The following is a 27542-nucleotide window of genomic DNA, read 5'->3' on the forward strand; positions in this document are numbered from 1 at the left end:
GAGTTTTTTCGACTAAAATACATGGAAAGATCAACTAAAAACTTGAAATAACGACTTGTTTAGATGATTTCAACCCAAAAAAAAAAAAATCATTCTTGATCAATTTTCATCCAAAAATTAAGAAGAAAAAACACCTCGAAAATAGCTTCTTCTTCCTTCTTAATTCTTTTCCGACGGAATGGAGTCTCCAAAACTCAATTGAGATGCCAAAAATCCAACTTTTTTGGATGGAAATGATGAGTTCAAATGATTAGGGCATTCAATTGTGAGAAATGTGGGAGATTACGTCCAAGGATTGTTAAGAAAATAAAGAAAAATTTACTAAATGAAATATTAAAAGACAGCCCAAAATTAAGGGACTATTTTGAAAAAAAGTCCCTTCAGAAGTTGAGTCGAAGGAACTTTAGTAGTGAGGGTGAAATCTTTACTAATGGCCGGACTCTTTTCTATTCATCTTAGGGGTATTTGCGTAAAATCGTGCACATTTAGTTACTGGTTTTGTAGTCGATGGCACACAGATCATCTCAAAAGAGAATCTGTCTCCACACATACCTCCAATAAAATTTGGAAAAAACAGCTGTCCTCGCCTAAAGCACACAATATATCTTTCCATCTTTCTTTCAGTCTCTCTCTCGCTCTCGCTCGCAGAGGCGGCTCTGTAATGCAGCTTTGCTTTATATGCTCCTCTCAAACATATTTGGATCTTTATGATGGTTTTCTCTTTTAAAATCTGATGATCAAGCAGGTTCGATTCTCCAAAGCCTTTTTTATTCAAATTAGTTTCGGTTTGATCTTTCTAGGGTTTTGTTCATTTTCTTCGTTTTCTCAAAACATTTGATCGTATTATATCTGTGTGTGTGTGTGTGTGTGTGTGTTATAGCTAAAATTACTAACTATCTGGTCCATTGTTTCTTTCATTTTTCAAATAACTTTGTTTGATCCGCTGTTCTTTGATCCAGATCTGAGCTAAGTCGGTAAATCGGGGTCAATTTTCATCAACTTCAATCAGTTTTTGTTCTTGTGGATTTCACTATGTTATCGATGGATTTGAAAGAAAATAAATTCTTGAATTTGGGGCTTCTCGTTCTAGTAACATTAATAGTTGCAAAGCTCGTTTCTTCGCTTCTGATGCATGGATCTAAGAGACGCCTCCCTCCAATTGTTAAAACATGGCCAGTGTTTGGTGGTTTAGCTCGATTCATGAAAGGTCCTGTTGTGATGCTTAGAGAAGAGTATCCGAAGCTAGGGAGCGTATTCACACTGAATTTTTTGAATAAGAATATTACTTTTCTTATTGGACCTGAGGTCTCGGCGCATTTCTTTAAGGCTCAAGAGTCTGATCTTAGTCAACAAGAGGTGTATCAGTTTAATGTGCCTACGTTCGGTCCAGGTGTTGTGTTCGATGTCGATTACTCTGTGCGGCAGGAGCAGTTTCGGTTCTTTACTGAATCTCTGAGAGTTACAAAGTTGAAAGCTTATGTGGATCAGATGGTTATGGAAGCAGAGGTAAAGAATTATACAACTTTATAATTTGCTTTCTTTAGTAGTATAGATTTTTAATTAATTAGATGTCTGTTTTAAATTGTGTGAGTAAATATGATCTGTACATTTTAATCTGATGGTTAAAGCTTCATGAAAAACTTAGTTCTCATCTTTGTTTAATTTGATCTGAGGAGATCGTAGGTGATGCAATCAACTATGTTCATGCAACTAGACTTTGAAGTACATTGCTTAGAACAGTGAATGATTTTTTATTTTGATGTTTATTGTGGTTCTGATATTGGAAGATCATATTTTGTATGCCGATTAATTTACACCCTTTGTCATAAAATACTATTTTATGTTACTTATGATCTTTAAACATTATTCTTCCCTGTTACTTGTGATCATTCAGCCAATTCAGCAAAAAAAAGAAAAAATTATTATTATTATTATTGTTAAATTCAAGGTTCCTGGGATTAGGAAACATGTTTTGTAGATCCTAGAAGAGCTTGGTTTCATCACTAATTATTTTGGGGTGTTGAGATGAAGTATTGTAGTGTTACCTACATTTCTGTACCAGTTTCTGATATTTTATCTCGCAGATGCTTCACAAAGTAAGAACTGAAAGTTGTAGTTCACTGATGATTGGGCATGGATTTGATTTATCTTCCATGAAACGTTATTGTCCGATATTCCCAAGTTCATACATGTAAAGTGCCTGTGTATATTGTCCTCGGGTTATTATTCTTTTAGAGTAAGAATTTCAAAGAGTTCAAAGGGGTCTTTTTCAGGATTTCCTAGTTCAGAGGGACAATATTTGTAGTATTGCCTGGCCTTAGTGTTTGCTTTTCTTTTTCGGGTTTGGTCATCTCGGCCCTCCCTTCTTGTTGTTTTTACTTTCAATTTATCTATCCAAAAAAAAACCTGTTTATTAGAGCTCAAGATCCTCATTATATGTTCTTGAATTTAAACCTTGCAGGACTACTTCTCGAAGTGGGGAGAGAGTGGTGAGGTAGATCTGAAATATGAACTAGAGCACCTTATTATCTTGACAGCAAGTAGATGTCTCTTGGGTCGGGAGGTACGTGATAAGCTGTTTGACGATGTATCAACCCTCTTCCATGACCTTGACAATGGAATGCTCCCAATTAGTGTCATCTTCCCTTACCTCCCCATCCCAGCCCACCACCGCCGTGACCGGGCCCGCAAGAAACTTGCAGAGATCTTCACGAAAATCATATCTTCTCGTAAGGAGACAGGAAAATCAGAGAATGACATGCTTCAGTGCTTCATTGACTCAAAGTACAAAGATGGACGCCAGACAACTGAAGGGGAGGTTACTGGTCTACTCATTGCTGCCCTCTTCGCTGGACAGCACACCAGTTCCATCACTTCCACCTGGACGGGAGCCTACCTTCTTCGACATAAGGAGTACCTAACCTCCGTGTTGGATGAACAGAAGAGTCTTATAAAACAACACGGGGACAAAGTTGACCATGATATCTTGTCAGAGATGGATGTTTTGTACCGATCCATCAAAGAAGCTCTGAGGCTTCATCCCCCTTTGATTATGCTACTACGTAGCTCACATACTGATTTCAGTGTCAAGACTCGAGAAGGGAAAGAATACGATATTCCGAAAGGTCACATAGTTGCTACATCACCTGCTTTTGCTAATCGTCTCCCACATATTTACAAGAACCCAGATGGGTATGACCCCGACAGATTTGCACCGGGGAGGGAAGAAGACAAAGCAGCAGGGGCGTTCTCATACATTTCATTTGGAGGTGGCAGGCATGGTTGTCTTGGGGAGCCGTTTGCATATCTGCAGATCAAGGCTATATGGAGTCATTTGTTGAGGAATTTTGAGTTGGAACTGATCTCTCCTTTTCCAGAAATTGATTGGAATGCTATGGTTGTTGGAGTGAAGGGGAAAGTGATGGTGCGATACAAGCGGCGCCAGCTTTGTGTCGAGTAAATTAACTTGCTTGAAGGATTCTAGGGAATTAGTGTTTGTGTGTGTGTGTGTCTGTTTTTATTCACCATTTCTATGCCTTTTGTTTTTTGTAGTCTTCATTTCCCTTGGAATCTGTTCACTGAAGCTTTGTTTGGTTATGGTAGAAACAAGTTTCGTCTGCTAAAGATGCCCTTCCTGACTTGACTACCTACAAAAACCCAATTTTGTTTTGTTGTGGAGAAAAGTTGAATTTGTTTCTTTAAACAAGAAAATATTTTCTAATTTTAAGAAAAGACAATTGCCTGACCATAAACCTAAAAAAAAGTAGCATGGGGACGCAAGAGTGATCAATGTTGCTTATGTCCTTGTTCAGGTCATTCTTGTGCTGTGGCCTGCAATGGCATTTGGACACTAACATCAGTGTGGAGGCCTTGATCTGATATCTCAAGGAATCTAAGATTCTATGAAAACCAAAATTTGCCCAGACTGATGGTTCATATGTAATAATGTGATTCTCTTTTATTTGATGTAGAATCATGATTTTCTGACTCCCCCTCTACTCTCCTATTGTGGCATGTGACAGAGCTGTAAGATTTTTTTTTTCCTCAGGATGCAAAACCCCATAAACATGTACAGTTGTGAATCTCGTGGAAGAAAATCTACGGTTCTGTCACATGTCACATTGGGAGAGTAAAGGGAGAGTCAGAAAATTATTATTCTTTATAATATATATATTATGTGGTACTCAGAGACCCTAAAGAGAGACAAACATCTTTTCAATATATGGGTTAAAAGTTTCAAAGTCGGCTGATTTTTTTGTTAGTCAATCTATGACGAGGAGATTATCCTCAAAAAATCAGTCAAGTCCAAAATTTCTATCCCCATCTAAAGTGGTTTTCAAAAATCGGACAGTCCACGATTCTTCAACTTGTAAACTAGGATTAAAAGTTTTCGAAATGAGCTGATTTTTAGTGAGATGATCTCTTCACCATATTTTGAAAAATGTTTGCCACAATATTTGACTCTCTTTAGGGCCTCCAACCACTTTCCATATATGTGACCTGTACGATTGGGTGTATGCTTGTCCTACAAAACGCATAGGTCATTAAGATTGAAATAAAGTACAACATATGACTTATACATACAAAAAAAAAAAGAAATCCATATAACAATTTTTACAAAATTAAGATTTACAATTCATTAAGGCTAGCAATACAACTACTTATCGAGTTTAAAAAAAAAAGGCCAGCAAAACAACTCCCAATGGGCAGAGTGATGGTCTCAGATAAACCATTAAACAAGATAAGGATCTACATTCAAGAATCAACTGCTACTACCAAGGTTTGAGATCGCCCACTGGTCCCGCAGTCCAGTTCAGGTTCTTCTCACCCGACTTCAAGTAAATGCTTTCATCATGTGGTAATTTTCGAGCAAGTCCATTCAGTATCTGATGGAAAGCATCCCCCGACTGTGCTGGTTGTGGGAACAACATCGCTTGTTTCATTGAAGGGTTGGCAAGTAACCTTTGCTTCCTCAATATTACTTCTGGTGGAATGGAGGTAAGGATGGTGTCCAAATTAGGAACATCCTTCTCTGCTACAAACACCCCAATTTCCTCCCATGGGATTGCATCTGCAAACGGTAAAACAATGTCATCTGCTATGATGATAGGAATGCAACCAAATATCACCCCTTCAACCAATCTTGGACTCCATGGGGCCCACCCCAGAGGGCACAAACAGAAAACAGCCCGTTGCATATCTTCGTAATAAGTTGTTGGGTGCTCTGTTGAGATGTCAAAAAGTGGGTTGTTCTTAAAGTTCTCCCACACTGCTGCCCGTGCACCTCTGTACAATCATAAAACAAAAATAATAATAAAAGAGAGGGTATTTATCAATGCTCGGAATCCGATTAAATGAACATTTTAGGAGCATTGTGCCTTAACAGCTTCAGCATAGAACACCTCTCAAGTCGGGTCTAATGTGTGCCTATGTGTCATTGACTGTACATGGCTTCAGCTGACAGTCAGCTCATATTTCATTGTAACATAATTAGATTACTAAGCTTTAAAGAAATATACCTTGCATAATAACCACCTTCTGGGTCGTTTCCTACATCATAAAACAAACCTCTGAAGTAAACAAAGATGGACCGAGGGACGTCTGGAGGGATCAAGTGGGCTTGCATTTTCTGTGGAGGGGCATATGGAGGAATTGTGATCGAACCCTTTTTTAAACAAACATGGTTCTGTTGTCCAAAAGTCTGAACCAAAGTAGCATGTTGGAGCAAGGGAAGAATGCCACGTTCAATAGCTTTCTCTTCCTACAACGGACATGAACCAGATCACAACATATAAGTTACAGTTTGGTAAAAAAAAAGAATAAAGACGGATACAGTATCACATTCGAATACAACCTGAAAATTTGAAACTAAAAAGAAATGGAGAATAGTTGCATTAGATGAGAGGACAAAAACAAGCAACTGTCCCTGCCTCTGCCATATATAAAACTCGTACAAAGGGGAATCCACAAATTTGAGATCATAGGTTCAAATCGACAGGATTGGATGATCCTAATTTCTAACATTTGATATATGGTAGTTATTTGGATTTGGACATTCAGAAGTTCAATTAGCAGTCTAAATAATTATATAGACTTGTCCTACTCTTTCTTTTTACTTTTTTTTATGGGTAAGCTGGACTTGAACCCACAACCTCAAAGTTGCTTTGCAATGTCTCAAACCAACTGAGCTATGGATCTAAGCCCAATCGTGTCCTACTCCTTACATCCGTAAACAAGTATATATAGCTTGAGAGAAGAAATTTTTCTTACTAGATAGTGAAAGCAGGCCCCAAAGTCATGGGGAACAACAAAGAAGTGATCAGCCCCTTCGGTTCGATTCCAGTAAGGCCAGTTTGAAGAGATAAGCTGGATTGCACTTCTCATCATCCGAGGTGATTTGAAAGGCAATGGTAGCCCATTGGGCGTCAGATCGCAAGTGGTGTACACAGGGGTGTAGAACCAATCGGCTTCCTCAGGATTGAGCGTTCTGACAGGACTTGACAATAAGAACTTATGCATGAAGATTTCAGCAGCAAACATATGGGTGAGGCACCTGGGGTCCTTCTGCAGAATTTTCTTGTTATATTTGCTTGGAAGCTCATAAACAAATACTTTCAACCTTCCCACTGGATCATCTTCCAAGACATCACCAGCACTCCCTACATTTGGAAAAAAATCAAACCACAGTCACAGATCTAATACTCAGTGATTTTTTATTTTTTTTCCTTTTAGATTTTTGACTTTTTGACTTTTCACACTTATAATGAGCCAGCTCAATATGAATGTATACTCAAAATTGAGAACTTAAAAACTGTATTTTACAAATATATAAACATAAGCATCTTCTGAAAATCTCCACAAGATTTTGGGGCTAAAATCAATTTCTTCTAAGAGATTTAAAGTATTGCAAGAAATTAAAATTAATATCCAAGATCCTTGTGATGGAGAACAAAGCATTACTAAAAGCAAGGAAGACCTCTCAGACAGCGTTCTGAAAAATAATTGGAGTAAGTGCCCATGTCAATCGATAAAACTTGATGCAGCACAGAACTAATCTGTAGAACAAGCATATATCTTACTATTATTAATGCTCAACAATTTGATTTAGCTCCTAAGTTAATCTTCTGATTTCCAGCTCAAGATTGAACTTGGCGGGGATAGTAAAAACAGGAAAGTGAGTTAAAAAGTCAGCCAACCATGTAGAAGCTTTGAGTTTGGATTTGATCAGTGAGTTCTAGACCACAGATTACCAAGTCCCAACGGAATGGATCAAATCTCCATTGGAAAGATTGTACCAATCTGACTCTAATTTTACTTTTACTATGTTACAAGAAGATGTTTTGGTAAAAACTATGATTTAAGTACAAAAACTCCCTGATAGACAGAAACTTTGCATATTGAAGATTCCCCCTTATGGTTGATCTGAGAGAAAATACAAGTTTCACATAGCTACGATCTCCTAAATTCAATGATCAACCCAATGACATTAATGAAAATGACCAAAGTTAGGATTCTAACCATAACCAATCAGAATCAGTCCAATAAATTCAAACTGCAAACATGGTTTGGACCCTCTACCCTATTAGTTATGAGTTAAAAGTAATAGTTTTGAGGTCACAGGTTATGTCAAAGCTTCTCCACCAAAAAATAAAATAAAAAATCAAGCATCAATTCCCAATCATTCCAACCATAGTCACCAAGTCAAGTGTGGAAATAGGTCGGCTAGTTGTGTAATTGTTCCTACTAAGTGGTGTTCTCATATTATATCATTGAATCACATATTAAACTACAATAATAAATCATCAATACCAGACTGAGTTGCATGAGTTCACAATTTGTCAGAGTCATATCTAATAGACTACAACACCACCAGACTTGTCCTTGATATTGTCTCTTTAGTGGTCAACTTGAAATACCCATATTTTAGAAAGCAACGTATCTAATACAAACTCCATGTTGGTTAACAGTATCGGTCATCATTCGAGGTTTCAAAGGGGTTCAATTTGAAGAGTTTTGTTTTTAGTTATAAGGGGAGATGGTCTTTTAGTTTTTTAGGGGTTTTTTTCTTCTAATTATATAGTTTTTTTTTCATGAGTTCTGACAAATCGAAAATAAAGTATGGCTTCATAAAACTGACTTTTTTATCATAATGTACAATAAACAGATAGAAGCCTGTGATTGAAATTAAAACAAAAAACCAGACAATTTAAAGACTCAACCACCAGTAATGGTGCAAGTCAAATCTCTTGAGGTCAATCTGTTCCTTATTCCAGATTACAGAAGGAATTGCTACTGAACTTCATTGTCTCCTCAGTTTTGAAACCAATATATATGTAGCCTAGATACTTAAAAGATTTCAGCCTTGTATTGGTTGGCCTTCTCGACCACCATATTATCTTTCTCTATTAATAAAATCTCATCTAACTTTTAAAAAAAAATTCCAACTAACCTATCATTCCATTTGATTGCAAAAGGCCCATCTCCCGGCTTTGAAAGGAGAAGACCAAAACCCACAAAAATATCAAAACTTACAAACCAGCAACACTCGAATTTACACCAAATGAGAGACATTATCTCCAAAAACCATCTAAATAATTAATATAAATTTCCCGAATTTGAAACAAATTATTAAGGATAATCCAGAAGAACCCCTTGAAATTCACCCAAATAGAAAAAAAAAATGGAGGCAAACAGCCCAGAATTCGAATTCATATGAAACAAAATCCCATAAAGCTTAAACTTGACAGCTAAACCTCACAATTAACTCACTCCGAATTTGAATAAACATATCATAAACATATCTTAAGCTCAATCCCAGAAATCACAAATCTCCACACTAATGGCATAGATCAGAAGTACCCCAAGACCCAAAAAGTGAACCTAAAGATCTCTATGTTCCAACATTTCACCCCCAAATTATACCAAAAGGAATCCAAAAAACCCAAATGAAAACTAAAATGCTAAATATTTCACCAAGAAAATCAAATAATAATAAATTAATTAAAAAAAAAAAAAAAAAACAAGAAACGCACCAGAAATTCGCTCTGTACGTTGACTATGGTGAAGCTCTCCAGCAATAATCCTTAAAGACAAAGCAAAAGCAAAAAGAACAAGAACACAAATCCGCATTGAAATCTGCATTTCTGCTCCCAAAATCCAATTTCTAGCTACAGAGAATAAAAAAATTGAGCAAGAAGGAGATAGTATTTCTTTCCAAGGTTTGTCTGAAAGATTTATTTATGGAAATAGAATGAAAGGTTGGGATGTCGTCTTGGAGTGGTTGACAGAGAGAGTTTTCTTATATTTTGGGTTTTGGGAAGAAAAGGAAATAGAGATTCCCAAAGAGAGAGATAGAGAGAGAGACAGAGAGATGCTTGAAGAAACAGAAAAGAGGTTTGAAAATTTTGGTTCAGGAAAGATGTAGAGATCAATGTGGGTTTCTGAAAGCAATATGTTTCTGTAAGTTCGATGACAAGTCCATCTCTTTACCAAGAGACAGCTTGTCGGATCGGATTTCGGAACCAATTCTCTTCATTTAATTTTTCATTTAGGACGTGTTTGAATACATTGCAAGAAAATACATTTTGCCCAAAATCACGTTTTCAGTGTATTATAGAAACTTGGTGGTAAAAAATCATTATTTAAAATATATCTCTACGATTTCTCATACTTAGTTAATCATTCTCCACTCTAATTTTATTTAAAATAATGAATTTTCCTAATAAATGATAATTTTTTTTTCCAAGATTTGCCTTGCAATCAAACATAACTACAAGTCATAATAAGTATATTTCTTGGATTTCAATAATATTCCTATCTAATAAGAATCAAGTTTTTCAAATATATCAATCAAAATTTTCCAAAAAGATAATCATTTATGTTGGGGATTCGTAATAACCAACGACATATTCATCATTTTGAATATATTTTTTTTTTCATGATGAAGAGTTGTGTCTCGTTCTCTTTCTCTGGAAAAGATGAATTTTTTATCTTTTTTTTTTTCTTCTAAAAATTAAGTGTTTTTGTTTTAAAATAAAATGAAGAAAATGTAGCCAAGTTATATTTTTGCAGCTTGTTTTAGTGAAGGAAAAAAAGATTTCGTTTTTTCCTTCACTCTCAAATTAAACGACGAATTCACTATTTCTTTTGATTATTCAAAAGTGATGGATTCTCTACTTTTGAAAGCAACAAATTCGATGTTTAATTTATTTCAAAGTGATTCTAACTTACAGTCATAAGTTTCCCAATTCAAAACCAACTCTCCACAAATTCTAAATTTTTTTTATATGTCCTTACACCAAATATCTCTATTAAAGTGTCGTTGAGTCAAGAATTTCAACCCCACTAAACCTTAGGAAAGCAATCTTTCCAACCGGCCAACTCATGGAGTTGAACACAACAATGACTTCAACCACAATCTATTGGCCCTTCTTCAACTCTTTGTTCTTGTATATCGATCATTAATTGATATGATGATCGTTACCCAAATACACGAGAGTCTGTGTCAAAGGTCTCCAACCCCGTGCAAACCCCCACCAAGGCATCATGCTCCTTGTGTTTCAAGGTGCTTATTGTAAAAGCCTATGGGTCTAACTCATCCTCACAAAACCGGCTTGTAAGGTGAGGATTGCCCTAGGTTTATATATATCCCAAGGTCATGATACCTACGCGATGTGGGACTATCACTCACACTCCCCCTCACGTAATATGTCTCCTGCTTCCGTGTGGTTACCCACTCTGGTACCACATAGAAACTTATGGGCCTAATGCATCCTCACAAAACTGGCTTATAAGGTGACGATTGCCCGGATTTATATATAGTCCAAGGTCATGATACCTAGGTGATGTGGAATTATCACTCACACTCCCTCTCACGTTTAACATGTCTCCTACATCCCTATAGTTATCCGCTCTGATACCATGTAGAAGCCCATGGGCCTAACTCATCTTCCCAAAATCGACTTGTAAGGTGAGGATTGGCCTAGGTTTATATATAACCCTAAGTCATGATACCCAAGCGACGTGGGACAATCGCTCACACTTACGATATTTGAAAATTAAATTCACAACTCAAAATAATTACAATAAATGCATTTTTTTTTTATTGGATTACCTGTTTTTCCTAGTGATTAGTGGATTTGTGTCCCTATATTGTATATCTAACCAATCAATAAATAGCAATTAGTTCTCAATGTGTCAACTTAATAAGTTGGTAAAAGGCATATGTGTGACATACAAAAGGTTTTGGTTCAAACTTTCCTTTCAACCATCCACCAATATTAATCATAATCAGGGCAGTCTCAAAGATTATACATCTCAAAATCAGCATTCAAGACAAAGAAATTCACATGAAGGTTCAAAAAGATCAAAAGGAGACTAGAAAGTAGTAATAACGAATACAAACATGCTTAAATTAATAAAGAGCATTGTTGTATACAAAATGGAATGGGGGAACAAAATACGTTCATCAGACCATAAATTTTTGGGACCAAACTTCTACGATAATGATGATCATGTTGTTATTATTTTTTTTTTTTTTGGGGTTGAAAAGGATTTTATAATTTCAATTTACTAGTATTGGACATTTCTATGTATAAATGAGAATAATTTTGCAATTTCAGGCTAATATGAACATAAATCAAGAGGAATAACAACTAAAGTAGAGTCGTGTTAGAGTAACATTGAAATTGACATCGTTTGGGATATTGGTGTGCACATAACCATAGATGCCTTTCATCAAGATCCAAATATGCTTCTCACTCGTATCTCAATGAAAGCATCTATGGTTCAATAGACACATCCACGTCAATAATGTGCCAAACGATGTCAATTTCAATGTTACTTAAGCATTTTCCACTAAACTATTGGTCATGCCAAGCAATTGCCCAAATAAAATTGTATATTTAAGTTAACAACCTAAAAAGGTGTCAAAGCCGTCCTAGCTCAGCTGGTAGAGCGCACGGCTTTTAACCGTGTGGTCGTGGGTTCGATTCCCACGGACGGCGTTTTTTCAATTTTTTTGCGACTAATGTCTGTCTCTCTGCAATGGAATGAAGCTTTGCTTCTAACGTATTTAACTTTGAATCCTTTTCTCATCTTTTTTTTTATTTCTTCCAGAAGAATCCAAAACGATTTCAGATGGCTGAGTCGCCTTCCATGGCGAATTTCCAGTTCAAGCTTCTGCAAATCGTTCGTCGCCATGAACAAATGAAAACTGCATTTAATACTCTCAAATCGCAGATCAAGACTGGCTTGCTCGAAGTATTTAGATTCTTTTTTTTCCTCGATAATTTGGTTTCGTTTTCAAAATTTTCTTGTTTTTAATTTTTTTTTTCCTCAATTTGTTTTTATCTTTAATTGTATAGGCTGAAGATGTCTTTTCTTCTCTATCGGTTCCATTAATGAGACTTGTGGGAATAAAGACTGAAGAAATGGCAGAAGAAGGAAGATCAAGCACCATTTTCATGGAATCCAGTTGTCAGCAAGTCTCTCTCTCTCTCTCTCTCTCTCTCTCTCTCTCTCTCTCTCTCTCTCTCTCTCTCTCTCTCAATTTTTAAGTAATTAATTAGGGAATTTTGGATCTACATCATGGATTTCGATTGAACTTTCAAGCAGGTCTACCAGAGAAATGTTTCTGGATCTGAAACACGGAAGAGATCTCCGTTTCCCGCCAAATGCAAAGATCAGCTTCACAGATTGGAAGTAAGAAGCTTTTTTTTTATATAATTTGTTCCAATTTTTTTTAAATTTTAATTTTCGTCTGTGATGCGCGGCGCGTGAAACGGAAATGGCCCTCAAATCAATTTGATATTCTCTCTTGACGATAGTCTTCCATGGGAGACTTATGCAAAATGACCAATTATAGAACTATGATGTTTCGCCAAAGTCATTGATACTCTTGATTTCAGTCTTGCATTAGAGCAACACAAAATTACCAAAACACCCTCATCCTCACTCTCATGACAAAAACGCTTGATTTTTTCCCTTAAACCAATATCTTGAAACTCTTATCACAGTTTTTTGTTTAAATGTTTTTCCTAAGAAAGCAATATATTGCCCACCAAAATTTAAATGTTTGGAAAAATACTTTTAAAAAGAAAAAAAAAAAACTTAACATTCCCCAAAAACCCTATCTTATTCTCGGGATTCGATGGTTAAAGGAGATAGAATCGTTGGATAGAAAGTGTGGGCAGTTTTATTTTTAACATTTGTTCTTATGTAAGACTAAAGTTAAGGGAGTATGCCATCAGTTTGAAAACAAAGGGGAGGCATCTCTAACTTTCACCAAAATCTAGAGAAATTCTGCAAAATTGCCCAATAATTAATGGTGTGGCTATATAACTTCTAAAAATAATAATTCAGTGTATATGTGTGATTTTATAATTGGATTATATGTATTCTATTCACTTATAGTACAATTTTATAGTAGAGAGTTGCGATTGCCACCACACCAACTGTGTGCAATTCTTTGAAGAATTACATAGGAATTGGTGTGGCATTAGTAATAGTTGGTGTGGCAATAATAGCTCTCTAATAATAAAATCACTTATGGTGTGAATTCATATTATAATGGTGTGGTAATATCACCACCCTAACATTTTTTTGACAAAATTAAGTTGCCTGTAATTCAAACTCAATGCAGGCAGAGAGCTACAGTCACAGAGCCACCAATGCAGGCAAACAACTCATTGAGAAACAACGTCTACAGCTCCAACAACTAGTATATCTCCTCCAACGGATTGAATCCGTCGTAAATTCCCAACATGATAACATCCTACAGACCCTCGACGACCACCGCGTTTCTCTCCACAAATTCTTTCAAAAGTCCATTTTATATCTCTCCACCATTAACCAAACAAACCAGAACAACAAAGATACTTTGGTTATCACACTCAAACTCCTCCGAGCTATCTTCGGTCATGTGGGTTCAGCCCTTGAATCAATAGAAGGTGGTGTAGAGGACCTAATGCATGAACTAGCGGAGCATATGTGTGCCCCAATGGTGGAATATGTTCATGGACTCAAGGCCAACATGGCAGCCGGTACATTGCTTCACCTTATATCTATGGTGGAAGAGATGGAAGAAGTGATGAGAGATGAAAGTTTGGAATTGGAGGAAGCAAGGAAGAAGATGAGAGTAGAGGAAGAAAGGAAATTAGAGGCTTTGAGTAGATTGAGGGAAGCAGAGGAGAAGAGGAGAGCTATGAAAGAATTTATTGGGCTTCTCATTGAGGCCAAGAAAAGCTCAAAGGAACCTTTTGTTCCACATAAGGTAATGCTCTTGTGCTTTACAAATGCATGCACACATAGTCATGGTTTTAAATCTCGTTCGAGACCGAGACGACTATACGTCTCAGTATCGTCCACGAACGAGGCAGATAGACAAGTCAAACATATCGGACAACAGGTCATTTTTTTCTCATTGTTGAACGAGATGACTCAAACGTATTGGAAAACTAGTCCAAGACGAGACCATCAAAACGATTTTTAAAACCAATGCACATAGTAAGAAATCTAGCCATCTTAGAACCCACATTGAAGTGTGAAAATAATAAAGCAACAAAAGAAGAAAAATGGCACACAGAATACAACGAGTTACGTGGTTAGGCAGTGTGCTTACATCCACGGATCAAATCAAAATTTAATCACACTATTTCTTCTGGGTCTCACAATTTGGAAAAAGGGTTTCCAACTATGATCGATTCGAACTGATTTATTAATTATTTTATTCTAACTCTAACAAATTATTGTAAGAGTGTAACCTTGTTTTGTCTCTTTTTTTTTTTTTTTTTCTTTTTGTGTGTTAAGCTTTTGTCCTTGGAGGAAGATAAGGTTGGAGATGAGAAGTTAATTTGGGATCTACTAAAGGAGAAGAACAAAATTCAATCACAGGCAAGCCCAATAGGAACCAAGGATCTTCTTCACATCCAGCCCAAGAAAATAAGAAATCGGAAACTCAGAGGTGATGATACTATCTCAACATGGATTGAGCCCACTGTGAGTCGTATGCCAATTACAAGGAGGGTTACTAGGAGCTATACACGAGGATTGGGTCGAGGAATCCAAAGCCCAGAATGTTGGCCACGCGTGGGTTCATCGCCTTCCATGGTTGATTAGCAAGATCTCATGCACAAGCACGCATCATTTTCGGAAAAGGTAGTAGTTTTCCCATGTTAATGAAGTCCAAACATGGTGTGATTTCTAAAATGACATTGTAAACATGGCAAATGTGCTAGGAAGTTGGAGTGGCCAAAACTGGTATATTTCACATACATAATGGAAAGAAAAAAAAAAATTGAAAATGGATGATCATGTCAATCCAATCGCATTGATAGAGTACTGCTCTTGGCACCATTTTTGCATTTTCATTCTTTAACTTATCCAAGAAACAATTTGCCACTTTAGTATTTATATATGTTGAGAGACTTGGCATCATTCATGCCTGGTAGGTGACCTTAAACATTTTGTTTGGTCACAGGGATGAGTTTGAGCTCCTTTTCTATTTCTTTTAGAAAAGATTAAAATTAAAAGAAGAAAACTAAAGAAATCATAGGCTACTAGAGGTTGAGACTTAACTCATCCATTGCCAGAATGAGTTGCAATTTCAAAGGATTATAGAGACAATATTCCATGCACTAGTCTCTTGGGCAACACATATGGAGTTATATTACAGATTGATTCTAGAGATTTTTCAAGTAAAACATGTACATGAGATAGGATAAATTCAGAGTAAAAATGGGCTTTAATATGGGAAAATTACTTAAATGACCCTGGTAGAGGGACTTTTTCTGAATAGTCCCTACTTAATAGTTTACTTAGTAAACTTTTCTTTTCTTAACAGTCCCTGGACCTCATTTCTCACGATTGAATACTCTAACCGAAGTCATCGTTTTCATAAATAATAAAAAATTGGATTTTTTTTCATCTCAGCCGAGCTTTAAAGACTCCATTCCGTCAAAAAGGATTTAAGAAGGAAGAAGCAGCCATTTTCAAGGGTTTTTTCAAACTTTTTTTCACTTTTTTTTTAAGAATGGTTCTTTTCGTTATCCCTAAGAGCCTTTGCTTCATTAAATTATCTTTTATAGATGGAAAGATCAGTATGGGTTAGACATCTCACCGCCCATCGGTTGGATCGGTCAGGGCTAAAAAGATCACACTTCAGAAAAGATGACCATCTCTGCCTTCAACACATAAATAATGTCACCAATGACTACAAGCATCTACAAAGAAAATTTATTTTATTCATCAGACATATTCTTACACTGATCATCAAACAAGGAGATGAAAAAGGAAGACATAGGCACAACTCCAATTGGCAACCTTGACATCTCCTCCTTAAGTAATAGTATTATTGTATTAGAACACAATAACAACAACAACAACAACACTTCAAAAATTGTCACAACTCCAAATATTTGTGTCTTCTTTTTTTAATCATTCTGCACAATCCAAGAACAGAACCCAACATGGACTCAAAATCCATCACACAGAAAACAAAAATATATGAGGTAAGAAACACAAAGAAGCCTCCTCGAATTGCAGCGAAATACCATATTATCTCTCTTAGAAACTCTTGTACACTCTTTAGTTTGCAACCAGTCAAAATCTCGAAGCTCTTCCCAGTCATGTTTTTTTCTCTAAACTCGTTGACGGCCTCAAAATCCCAAAAAAAATGGGAAGTCCCTCATTCAAGTTCTGGAAAAGCATTCTTGTTTCCAAATTAAAAAAAGTAAGAACGAAAGAAGAAAGTAAAGCTTCTTCCCCCCAAATAATCTGTCAGCCCGCCCCAATTATTTAATTTCTAGAGTTGGGGCAGATATGATTAGCATTACTTGGTTTTTTTGATTCCAAGGTTAGTTCCCCGGGAAAAAGCAGCTTAGTCACTCCGAGTCCTTTGAAGAACCATCCATCCCATTCGAGGATTCCTCCCCATTTGCAGATATTGACGGACCTTCTTGATGGTTCTCCTCACTTCCATTAGTCTGGGATTTGCCAGCTCTCGAACGAATATTGACCCCCATTGGAAAGGGCTCCTGTGGAGGAAAATGTCAGCTATACATTTTTTTTTCTCAACCATCTACAATTTGAATCGCTTGGTTTTTTTCTAATTACAATCTTAAGCTCAGTACAGTTACACTCAGAAGAATAAGTTAATATTTGCGAGTAAAGAGAAGATATGAATAATAGTAAAAGTATAACTAATATGATAGTTCATACCTGATCACCTGCATTTGGGCCATCGGAATGAAAGAGAATAGGGCGGCATCGTTTATCCTCATTCATGAGGCTCGAATTCTGGAAATGGGCAATGAGAGCAGATTTCCCCTGGATACGAGCATACGCAAGTGAGGCCACCTTTTCACTGTTGAATTTCTCCCATTTCTTACCATTGAATGCCTGCAAGAAGACATATTTTCCTTTCAGTATTTCTTCTTTTTTTTCTTTTTTTCTTTTTTTTCTCCCTCTAGAACACGGGCATATGGGAGAAAATCCATAACAACAGTAAAACAAGAAACCTTATACCTATTACATTATAAAAGTATTGTACCAATCGAAAAAATTATAAATGGATCGTACCTGGTAGAACGGAATGATATGGAGAGGGTTAATCATGTTGATGAACGCATAGCCCACATTGCATTTGTTCTACATAAAATTGTATGCAACCTTTAATCAGTAAACTAATATATGGACACTTGAATGGCAGATAAAAGAGAGAAAGAGTGGAGAAACTTCACTTGCCTTGAAATCAATTGGCAGATAAATGAAATCGTAAGTTCCTTGATGGCGTTCATCAATAGCAGTCAAAAGCATCTTTGAAGTGTACCTAATTTACCACCAAATTAAATCAAAAGGGCCAAGTTAAAAATAAAAAAGAATGGGGAAGCACCCCAAAAACAATCTATAAGGTTTTTCTACTGAAGGACGACTACAAGGAAAAATAAATAAAAGACCCCAATTCCCTAGGAGATATTAGGAGTACTAAACATGATCAATCTGGATTATCTAAACCAGGAGGTCTCCCACCCCCAAATCAACCTGATTTGAATAATCAAAACTCCAAATTGTGCTGATGTTTGGTTTACAAAATAATCAAAGAGGTGACAAACCCCTACTGAATGGTGCTCACTAATTGGGGGAGCAAGTTTCAGATCATAGATTATATTATTAAATACTGTGTCCTACATTAATTAGGTACAAATTATCAAAAATTAAAATCTGTTGGGATAGAAGCTAGAATAAAAATCATATAATAAACATCTAAAATGAAGAAAATGGGAAAAGTTCAGAGAAACAAACTGGATTCATCAACATACTTGTTAGGAATGTTCTTTATCATAAGAGTTGTCCGAGTGTCTTCTCCACGCAATATGCGGTCAATATCAAGTTCATACTGTTTCTTGTTGTCAGCCGGATTGGTACTGATGTCGCTCCTACGGCTTCTAACCTGCTCATTAGAACCATAAAACAAATGCGGCATAGGGATCATCGGGTTTCTGCCAGGGACCATGTGGCACCTCTGCTGAGGAGAGTGCAATCCAACATTTGTTGAAGCACTCGATGTGTCCATACAGTTTCCACCAACACGAGGAAAGATATTATGAGAAGTGAGATCTAAATGATGCAATGGAGAACTTCCAGAGAAACCCCTACTCCCGAGGGAACCTGCATGGAAATCGGAGGCCTCGTGAGACTCCCTAGCATACACATGCCGTCTATCCCAGAGGGAGGGATTAATGGATGGTGCCGATCCCACATGGTGGTGGTTTCTAGGTATAACTGTGGTCGGCATATGAGATGGCGCTCTAGGTAGTCCATGTAGTTGTGGTGATGGAGGAGGATGAGCATGAACACCATTAACAAATGATGGCGAGTTTGGCCACATCATGGGAGGATGATGGTTAAATGAGTTAGAATTACTCCACACATAATGAGGTCCATGAAGAGGGCAGCTCCCATTTCCAGAAGAACCAAAACCTGTGAAAGAGAGGTTTTGTTAATTATAATCCAAAAGTAGTAGAATCACACTATGTAGAAGCCCAATGTTTTCTCTCTTTTCTTAGTCAAAATGAAACCTGAAAAGGGACCGCAACAGGTCTAGGTACGGGCCTTTCAGTTCAGTTCAGTCCAGAATCACACACATACACACAAGGTAAATTAAGATCCATTGCCCAAAAATGAAAGATAAACAATTTGACCAGTTAAATATAAACATTAAGTTTAAAGTACAATTGAAACAGATAACAGAATGAAACAAGCATATGTGTATAAATGGAGTGTGACCCACCACAGGGATCTTTCCACTCTTTACTGACTGGATTCATTGCACGTTAAGCGTAACACCAACAATCACGTGTACCATGAGATTTTTTTTTTTGGCTAGGCATACCATGAGATTGGTGAACTATCCTTATGATCTACCCCGGTGACCCAAATTATCTTTTAAGTAAGTTTTCTCCATTTTGCTGGGAGTAAGTGACCAGTTCCTCAATAATATGGGTAGGAACTGAGATGCACTGAAGCAACTAATTCTAATAATATAAGGGGAAGAAAAAAAGGGTGCATTCAGCGACCCATTGCACTTACGACCTTCATTAAGTTCGATTGAGTGCGCATTCAAGCCGACTCGGCGGATATGCCTGCTATCGATCGCTCCTGATGGTCTGGGACTGATGTTTGCAGTCATGCTGCCTGGAGAGTTGTAAGGAACACCACCGGCTAAACCATCATGGTACTCTGGAAGCGAATGAGGATAAAAAGTTGGCATGCGTTGGAAACCAAACTCCATTTGGCCCAATGCATGATGGGGCTCACCAAGGCCAGAGTTATTGACAACCGGTGCAATTCTCGCCGTAGAAGGTAAGCTTTGAGGAACACTTGAAGATATCCCGTGGTGGAAACTTTTTTCCATGATAGAGCTGATAGGTACTCCAACGGCAGATTGTAGACCCTGGAAAGCTCCATTTTCTATGCAACTAGAAGTGATTGCCCCATGAGAAACTGGTCCTGAAAAATATGCGAAGAAGCCAACATAAACAATTTTTTTGAGTGGAGAATAAACAAATTGTTTACAAGAAAGCATTCTAATTAGGCAAGAGTAATACCAAAGCCTACTGATGGTGAGTTAATAGGAGGGCTTTCCTGCTGCCGATATGCACTGGATTCCTCTTGTTCTAGCTCTGAAGGAAACTGTTGCATTAAACTGCAGAATACGATCGGTTAAAACTCAAGATATCGTAGAAGCACATAGCATGGTAATACGTAATGCACCAATCAAATTCCTACAGAAATATAAGTGGATGATAACAGCCAAAAGAAGACATTAAACTGTTGCATTAAACTGCAGAATACAATCGGTTAAAACTCAAGATATCGTAGAAGCACATAGCATGGTAATACGTAATGCACCAATCAAATTCCTACAGAAATATAAGTGGATGATAACAGCCAAAAGAAGACATCAAGGAAAACAGTCTCACTCCACATGAGACATTTATCATCAGTTAGGAATTGAAAGAACAGTGGCAGACCCCATACTTTTCTGATTCAAATCAGTTAGCCCAAGCCTTGAGAAAAAAGTAGGGAGGGGGGTGTGGGTTTGGGTATGTAGTGTGTGTGGGTAGTGAGGAGTAAACAAAGAAAGTGAGTGGTTCGACAATACTACCGTCTAGCTCCCCCAGGGCGGCTTGCTTCGAGTTTGATGCGCTTTCCAGCAATATCACTCCTGTTCAAGGCTCGAAGAGCAGATTCTGCAGCTCTGACATCGTAAAACTCTATGAATTTGTGATGATGCTTGTGAGGAGTTTCACGGATCTGTGGCCAGGAATAAAAACAGGCTAAGTGTGTAATATTTCAAACATACTTTTAAAAGTTTGTGAAAAAGAATATCAATGAACCGGCTCACCTCCTTAATTTCTCCATAAACACCAAAAATCTGGCAAATGTCATCATTTGAAACGGAAGAGTCAAGATTGAATACCACAAGGGTGCCCTGGTTAATATCTTTCTCTGAAAGATTATCCTAACAAAAAGTTCCACAAGTCAAGGTATCAACTACAAAGTACTATAAGTGCACATGTAGGATTTATATGGACGTAAACGCCAGGTAAACATGCACACGCAGATAACAAGACAGGAACTACTATTTTGATACTTATACTATGAGATTAAAATAAGATTATAAAGTACTATAAGGTGGCATGCGCAAAGGCACATGTTTCTAAAGGGCTTATTTGCAATTTAAAATATTGATTGAAGGGTGGTTTTGAAATTACATAGTAAAGAGGATATTTTTGTAATTTTAAAAACTAACCAACATGATTTTAGGGACGTGGGATTGCAATTTTCTTGATTTTTGACCAAAATAACCATGATTATATTAAGTTCAAATGTTAAAGTGGGACATTTTTGGAATCCAAATTTTGGGGTCGAACCACTTCTACTCCTCTCATTATAATAGTAAAGATAAACAACAACAAGAGAAACAAAAATGCCATGCATGAGCCAAAAAGCAGAAGAGTCAGAGCATACTTTTGGAATTGAATAGTGTATGTCAAGTTTCCTACGTCTCAACGGTTTGTTTTGAAGCGCTTTCATTGCGTTGCGTGCTGCCCTTATATCATAATAAGAAATCATAACAAAACCACGATGCTTGCAGGCCGTATAAAGAGTCCGAATATCTCCATATTGCTGAGCCCACAAAATTGAACTATCAGCATGGAAAGACTACAATGATTAAAATATAAATAAAGAACCGGAAAAAAAACAAATTAAGTACCTCAAAAAGAACTCTTAATTCAGAATCTTCAACATTGCTATTAATATTTCTCACAAAAAGTGTTCTAGAAGGGTGTTCACCATAAGGGTGTTCACCAGTAATTGAGCTATTCAATTCCCCAAGCTGACCATTAGATAATCCCCCAGAGATGTCTGTATCATTTTGGCCCACATAATAACTCAAGCTATCATCTCCTTCAAGTTCCATACCTCCACCACTGCTAAACAGATCAAAATCTTCTATATTATCCCCACCATTAGGTTGAGCAATGTAGTCAAGGCCATCAATCACTCCAAAAAGCAAGTCGTCATCATCAGGAAGTAGGTTTCCAATGGTATGTGCCTCAATTTCTTCAAGGGATTTAAAAGGCTCCTCATCCTCATATTGGGAGGTCATAGCATCAACAGACTGACCAAATAGAACATCATTTGATGATAATCTCACTGCATTAGAAGTTAGAAATCAATCAATCAGAAGTATATTGTGAAATTGAATTCAGTGGCTTAGGAAAACCAACTAGCTACAGAAAATCAAACTGGTTTCAGGCACCAATGAAATCACATTTTCACAGTTCGAATATGAGAACTGAGCAGGCATTAATATGAAAAAAGAGAACTTACAATTTTTACTAAATATCTCAGACAGTGAACTTGAGAAGAGACCATTCTCATATTGAGACTCCATATCAACCTTATTGCTTTCCACAGAATAAGATGTTGGTTGCACAAGCATGTTTGACTTTGTTCCTAGATCATGGTCTATAAATCTCCAAGACGGTATGGACGGATTGGTTGTTCTTTCTGCTCCAACCACTTGTCGCTCTAGACTAAGCCTGGCTTTCTGCTCCAGTGGGGATGGTGTAATTGACTTGCTTCCTAGTGTTCTTAACTTTCCATCCGTTCCTACTCCTGAAGCAAGGCAACATTGATGCAAGAACAAAGTGAACATTCCACCTCAGAACATATATACGAATTAGACAATTGGATGTAAAAGGGAAAATAAATGAACAAATAAAATATAATTGGGATAACTTGTCTTTCTCTACAAACATCACTAGGCCCAATCAGTAGTTGTATTAAAGCTCAACATGGATTGGATTAAAGTAGACAAGAGATGCTAATCAAGAACTGATTTGGAGATTCCAATAAAATCTAAAAATTAAATTAAATTAAATTTAAAAAAAATAAACAATAATGCGATAATAACATAGTGTAATGGAAATAAAGGAGGAATATATAAAGTAACAAGAAAGGTAGAAAGCACCCACCACAAAGCAACAAGATCCCCCGGCGTACAAAATATAAATTATTGAGACCATATTGGGAATATGATATGGAAAGATCTTCACTAATCCGGTGTCAATTAAATAAATAATCCAACCTAAAGATTGCAACTATTATACAACAAAACCCCTTCAAAGAATCATCTACCACTAGCAAGAAAAATCCCTAAGGGTCATGTCAGTTGCGAAATCAAGATTGTCAACTAATTCGACCCATAGAAAGAGAAACCAAATTTCTTGGATGGTAACATCACACGGACAAAGCTAATTAATGAGCAGAATGCACCTTTTGGATGAGGACACATCATCCACACTCCCTAAAATCTCTCCAAGCCAAACAATAAAATAGATCAACTAAGCGTTGTCCGAGCGGAATTTTTTCTGTAACCAGACATGCCTTCTAATGAGCCTCATTTTCCCTTTTAGACCCCATTATCAGATCAACCACATTCAAAAATGATTATCTTTCCACTCAGAAAAAGGCTTCTTAAAGAGATAGCTACTATCCTTTTAACATAACAAAATAGTCCAAAGAAAAGCTTTCCCCAAGGAATGACATCGTGAGAACAACACATAATTACATATTGCGGACATTTTCCTCTGCAGCATAAGGTTCAATCTCAAATTGCATACTTCAAACTTGAACTCGTGCTACGAGCATTGCTGAGGTGCCGCAAATGATAATAAATTCTTGGATTATCTTTACTACATTTGGAATGCGAGAAACTCGAAATTCTTAGGTGCAAGTAGGATAGATGGGATTTTTGTGCATCGAGTAGCGTACTTTTATCCGGATTTGAGCTATAATATTATATTCGTTATGAAGACATTTATGGTATTATTTCACATGTAATCTAACATTGCTTTTCTGAAAGAGTGTAAGGTGACCAAATTCATATCATTAGGACAATCCATTGGTTAAGTTCTAAGAATTAATAGAATCTCCAACTATGTGAATCGTTGTAAAATTATTATGTAGAATTTAAAATTTGAAGAATTTATTTCGACAAACAGCTGTTGTATATGGGGAATTGTCAAAGAATCTCACTGGATCCTGATTGGTGCAAATGGTGTCCTCATGAGTTAGAGCCTATTAACAATGATCAATTCATATAGAAGTATATACTATTTAAAAAAGAAAGTTATTTATGCAAAGAGCATATTTATACAAGACTGGTCTATATATCAATCACTAACGAAAAATTCACATTCCTTAAGTTTTATCACGATCTTGTACAAATGCGTCCCTTTTATGATTGAATCAACGGAAGTCTCAAAACAAGTGTAATTAAAGACACTCACCATGATGATCATGCATGGTTTCAGGATTCCAAAATCCAACTTGCCTCTGCCACATAAATGATACAGAAAAACTGGATAATTAAGTAAACCAAAAATAGGAGCAAAAGGAGAGCTGAAATTGCAAAAATTTATAAATAGGATTTTCGATTCTGCACTGCCATTAAATATGAATTACTTAAAGCTAAAAGGGAATATAACCCCGAAAAATAGTAAATTCTGAGTGGGAATTCAAATGTGACTACTGAAAAAATACCTCAGCAGGAAAAGGGATTTCGTCGTAGAAGTATGAAGATGGAGACAAACTCCTTTGATCCATTATTTCAGATGGCATCCTGCAACTCAGAAACCATAAAGCCTAAGAAAGAGAAATTAAAAAATATCACTTCTTCAATGACCAATTAAGTTCCCTCCCCGTTGTTTGCTGTGCCCCTCTACGAATCAGTGATGCTCTGCATAACAGAAGGATAAAAAAAAATTCAGAATTATATCTACGCCGAAGTATCAAAATTAAACACTTGAGCAGAAGGCCCTAAAGATAACAAGGAAGAAATCCATAGAATTCGAATAATTTGTATTGGAAAGAAATCACAAAAGGAAAATGGTTAAAAGGAATGAAAATATTTCACCAAAAAAGATTGTGATCCTTCAAGCAAAAAAAATTCAAAAAGTAGGGTGAAATGAAGATCGAGAGGAAGAATATGGAGTAGCTACGGCCAAGTAATTTCTCGAATCCAATAACCAGAGATTGCCATAAATTTCAGAAATTCAAATAGAATATCCCTGGAAAAACTTAATTCCAGTAAAACATGTATTTTTATTTCTCTGTGTGAAACATCATATAAACAATTCCGATTCAAAACAGAAGATATCATTGAAAACCTCAATATCGACCAAAAACCTCACCTTTGAACAGCAAACACAAAGAATGAACCGATCAAAACAAGAAAAAAGCTAGAACACCGTGAACAACAATCAACAAAAGCTTCACCGTCATCATCGTGAAGACCTCAATCTTCCTCTCTCTCTCTATCTCGCTCTTTCCACAAAATTTTTGTCTATTTTGAAAGAGAGAGAGAGAAAGATCGAGCATCTAACAACCAAATTGAGAATTTGAGATTGAAAAATCGAATGGATTCCGGAAAATGACGAACCAATCAAACAGGAAAGCAAGCTAAAACATCGTAAACAACAATCAACAGAAAATCTCACCACCACCACCACCATCATCATCATGAAGATCTCCCGATCTTCCTCTCTCTTAAACTCTCGTTTTCTTCTCTCCAATTTAATCTATTTTGAGAGAGAAATCTCAAGCATTTAACAATCAGATTGAGAATTTGAGATAGAAAAATCGAATGGATTACGGCACAAGTCAAGGAAATTGAAGAAGAAATCTTGGCAGCTGTGCCGTGTAAGAATTTCCAAAGATTTGATTCCTTCCGCTGTTTCCCCACATTGCAAGTTAGCACCACCACATATATACAGAAAACAAGAGAAAAGATTGTATATTACTCAAGAAGAAAGAGATCTCTCATTTCCTCCATCTCTCGCTCGCATCGTCGCCGGACTTTCAGAGCTTCATATCGGAATCAATGGAGTTTCCGGCGACGAAAAGCGTTTTTCAGTGATTCCGATCTCTCTCTCGCTCTATGTGAGAAAGAGAGAGAGAGAGAGAGCGAGGGTTTGATTATCTTTGAAACAAAAAAAAAAAAAAAAGAAACGAAATAGGAGGAAGTTTGTTTGGAAAAACTGCGAGGATAGAAAGAATGAAGAAGCAGAGACAACTCTCTTACAACAAACGGAGAGAGAATCGGCAACGACGCTTGGTAACGTTAACCGTTTAACGGCGTTAGCATTTTATGCGGATAATGTTATAAAGTATAAACTGTTCCGTTCGGTTTTAGTTTCGATTTTGAGTTTACCATATTGCCCTTGGCATTGATCACTAATGACTAAACCATGAGACTTGTGATTGTGACTTGTGAGAGCGAACGGTTACCTTACCCTTCCTCGTTTTGGTAAATATATGAGTTTCCTCAGTGTTTTCAAATTTATGACATGCCCCTTGACGATGGTCTTTTCTAAGAGAATAATAAAATTACTTAAATACCCCTGCCTTCAACAACAACAACAAAAAAAAAAAATTTGTGGATTTTCCTCCTTGAAAATATTCATCTTCGGCTATTTGGGTATAATCTTTTACCACACTCATTAAATTAAAGATTATATTTACTTCAACCTTTTAAAAGTTATTTTTACCATCCTTTACAAGCTTAAGATTCTATGGAAACACGCAAGAATCATTGTTAGTCCGAGAAATACTAAAATAAAGATTCAATTTATAAAAGTTATTCATCTTCGACTAAATAGCTAAAATATTATACCATACTCATTAAATTAAAGAATATATTTACTTCAACCTTTTAAAAGTTATTTTTACCATCCTTATCAACCTTAATATTCTATGGAAACACGTAAAAATCATCAAAAGTCTAGCAAATACATTGATCGACAAAGCATTAGAAAAATCTGATGATTGTGTTGACTTGGGATCTTGAGAAAAAAGATGATGTTAGACGTAATTCATCATCGAACTCATGCAAAAAGTGATTAGACGAACTAGAACATCTTGTCAACGCATGGTCAGAATGTAGGGAAGATCGTGCACGAAACTTCACAGTGGGCATGTGTTAACATCTTTGAGAGTGATATGAGTAAGATACTAGCAAACAAAGGCAAAAGATACGCAACCTCGACTAAAATTATCCATGCGCTCTATTAAAAATGTTATTGACTTGATTGTTGAAATATTTTCACAGGGTTATTGGGAGTTGAGAAAAGAAATAAGCATCATCATCACAAAATTGAGAAGATCCCAATCACTAAAAGTTGTAATACGTTGTCTTCAACCTTTAAACCCCAATAATAATATAAGATCTTTGAAGTAGAAGATGATAGAATTTTTATTTTTTTAAAAAATCAACCTTTTTTTTATTATGAAGAATTAAGATGAGGGCGTGTAGATTATTTTATTAAAATGAGAGAGAGAAAGACTTGATTTAATTCTAGATACTCTCTAATTTTTTCAATGAATCCATTTAGTAAAAAATATTCTTAATGCCCTCTCACTTCTTTTCAATTGGTTAGATTGATGATTCAAATGGGAGTGATGTTGGGGTA

At 36.5% G+C, this 27542-nt stretch overlaps 4 protein-coding genes and 1 non-coding gene across 7 annotated transcripts; 3 read left to right on the forward strand and 2 right to left on the reverse strand.

Annotated features, from left to right (window-relative positions):
- The first annotated feature begins 533 nt into the window (after positions 1 to 533).
- CYP51G1 (CYTOCHROME P450 51G1) lies at positions 534 to 3624 on the forward strand. Its single transcript, XM_086432997.1, has 3 exons — positions 534 to 745; positions 960 to 1506; positions 2462 to 3624. The coding sequence occupies exons 2-3, from the start codon at positions 1033 to 1035 to the stop codon at positions 3458 to 3460; spliced, it is 1473 nt and encodes a 490-aa protein (XP_086289123.1). The 5' UTR covers positions 534 to 745; positions 960 to 1032; the 3' UTR covers positions 3461 to 3624.
- A 971-nt stretch (positions 3625 to 4595) lies between these two features.
- Positions 4596 to 9501, reverse strand: LOC147405322 (putative beta-1,4-xylosyltransferase IRX10). The gene is made up of 4 exons (XM_086432998.1): positions 9033 to 9501; positions 6271 to 6659; positions 5520 to 5761; positions 4596 to 5286 (listed from the first exon to the last, which is right to left on the reverse strand). The coding sequence occupies exons 1-4, from the start codon at positions 9139 to 9141 to the stop codon at positions 4773 to 4775; spliced, it is 1254 nt and encodes a 417-aa protein (XP_086289124.1). The 5' UTR covers positions 9142 to 9501; the 3' UTR covers positions 4596 to 4772.
- Positions 9502 to 11932: 2431 nt separating this feature from the next.
- TRNAK-UUU (transfer RNA lysine (anticodon UUU)) lies at positions 11933 to 12005 on the forward strand. The gene has a single exon. It is a non-coding gene; the product is annotated as a tRNA-Lys (tRNA).
- A 12-nt stretch (positions 12006 to 12017) lies between these two features.
- Positions 12018 to 15300, forward strand: LOC147405324 (uncharacterized). The gene is made up of 5 exons (XM_086433056.1): positions 12018 to 12261; positions 12366 to 12485; positions 12616 to 12702; positions 13643 to 14272; positions 14809 to 15300. The coding sequence occupies exons 1-5, from the start codon at positions 12139 to 12141 to the stop codon at positions 15115 to 15117; spliced, it is 1269 nt and encodes a 422-aa protein (XP_086289182.1). The 5' UTR covers positions 12018 to 12138; the 3' UTR covers positions 15118 to 15300.
- Positions 15301 to 16221: 921 nt separating this feature from the next.
- On the reverse strand, positions 16222 to 26201 carry LOC147405325 (protein MEI2-like 4). Of its 3 annotated transcripts, none has more exons than XM_086433054.1 (15): positions 25572 to 26201; positions 24616 to 24811; positions 24363 to 24408; positions 22399 to 22731; positions 21779 to 22221; positions 21532 to 21690; positions 20906 to 21022; positions 20666 to 20814; positions 20106 to 20203; positions 19591 to 20007; positions 18318 to 18978; positions 17743 to 17827; positions 17578 to 17646; positions 17218 to 17397; positions 16222 to 17033 (listed from the first exon to the last, which is right to left on the reverse strand). In XM_086433054.1, exons 2-15 carry the CDS (start codon positions 24691 to 24693, stop codon positions 16881 to 16883), a joined length of 2988 nt encoding a protein of 995 aa, XP_086289180.1. In that variant the 5' UTR covers positions 24694 to 24811; positions 25572 to 26201; the 3' UTR covers positions 16222 to 16880. The 3 variants fall into 3 exon arrangements, with proteins under 3 accessions (XP_086289180.1, XP_086289179.1, XP_086289181.1); XM_086433053.1 differs by having other exon boundaries at positions 19588 to 20007; positions 25572 to 26200; XM_086433055.1 differs by having other exon boundaries at positions 19588 to 20007; positions 22399 to 22686; positions 25572 to 26199.
- Positions 26202 to 27542: the final 1341 nt, after the last annotated feature.

This window comes from Akebia trifoliata, chromosome 3 (genome assembly GCF_017979445.1).
Source record: "Akebia trifoliata isolate Shusen 1 chromosome 3, ASM1797944v1, whole genome shotgun sequence".
Taxonomy (NCBI): Eukaryota; Viridiplantae; Streptophyta; class Magnoliopsida; order Ranunculales; family Lardizabalaceae; genus Akebia; species Akebia trifoliata.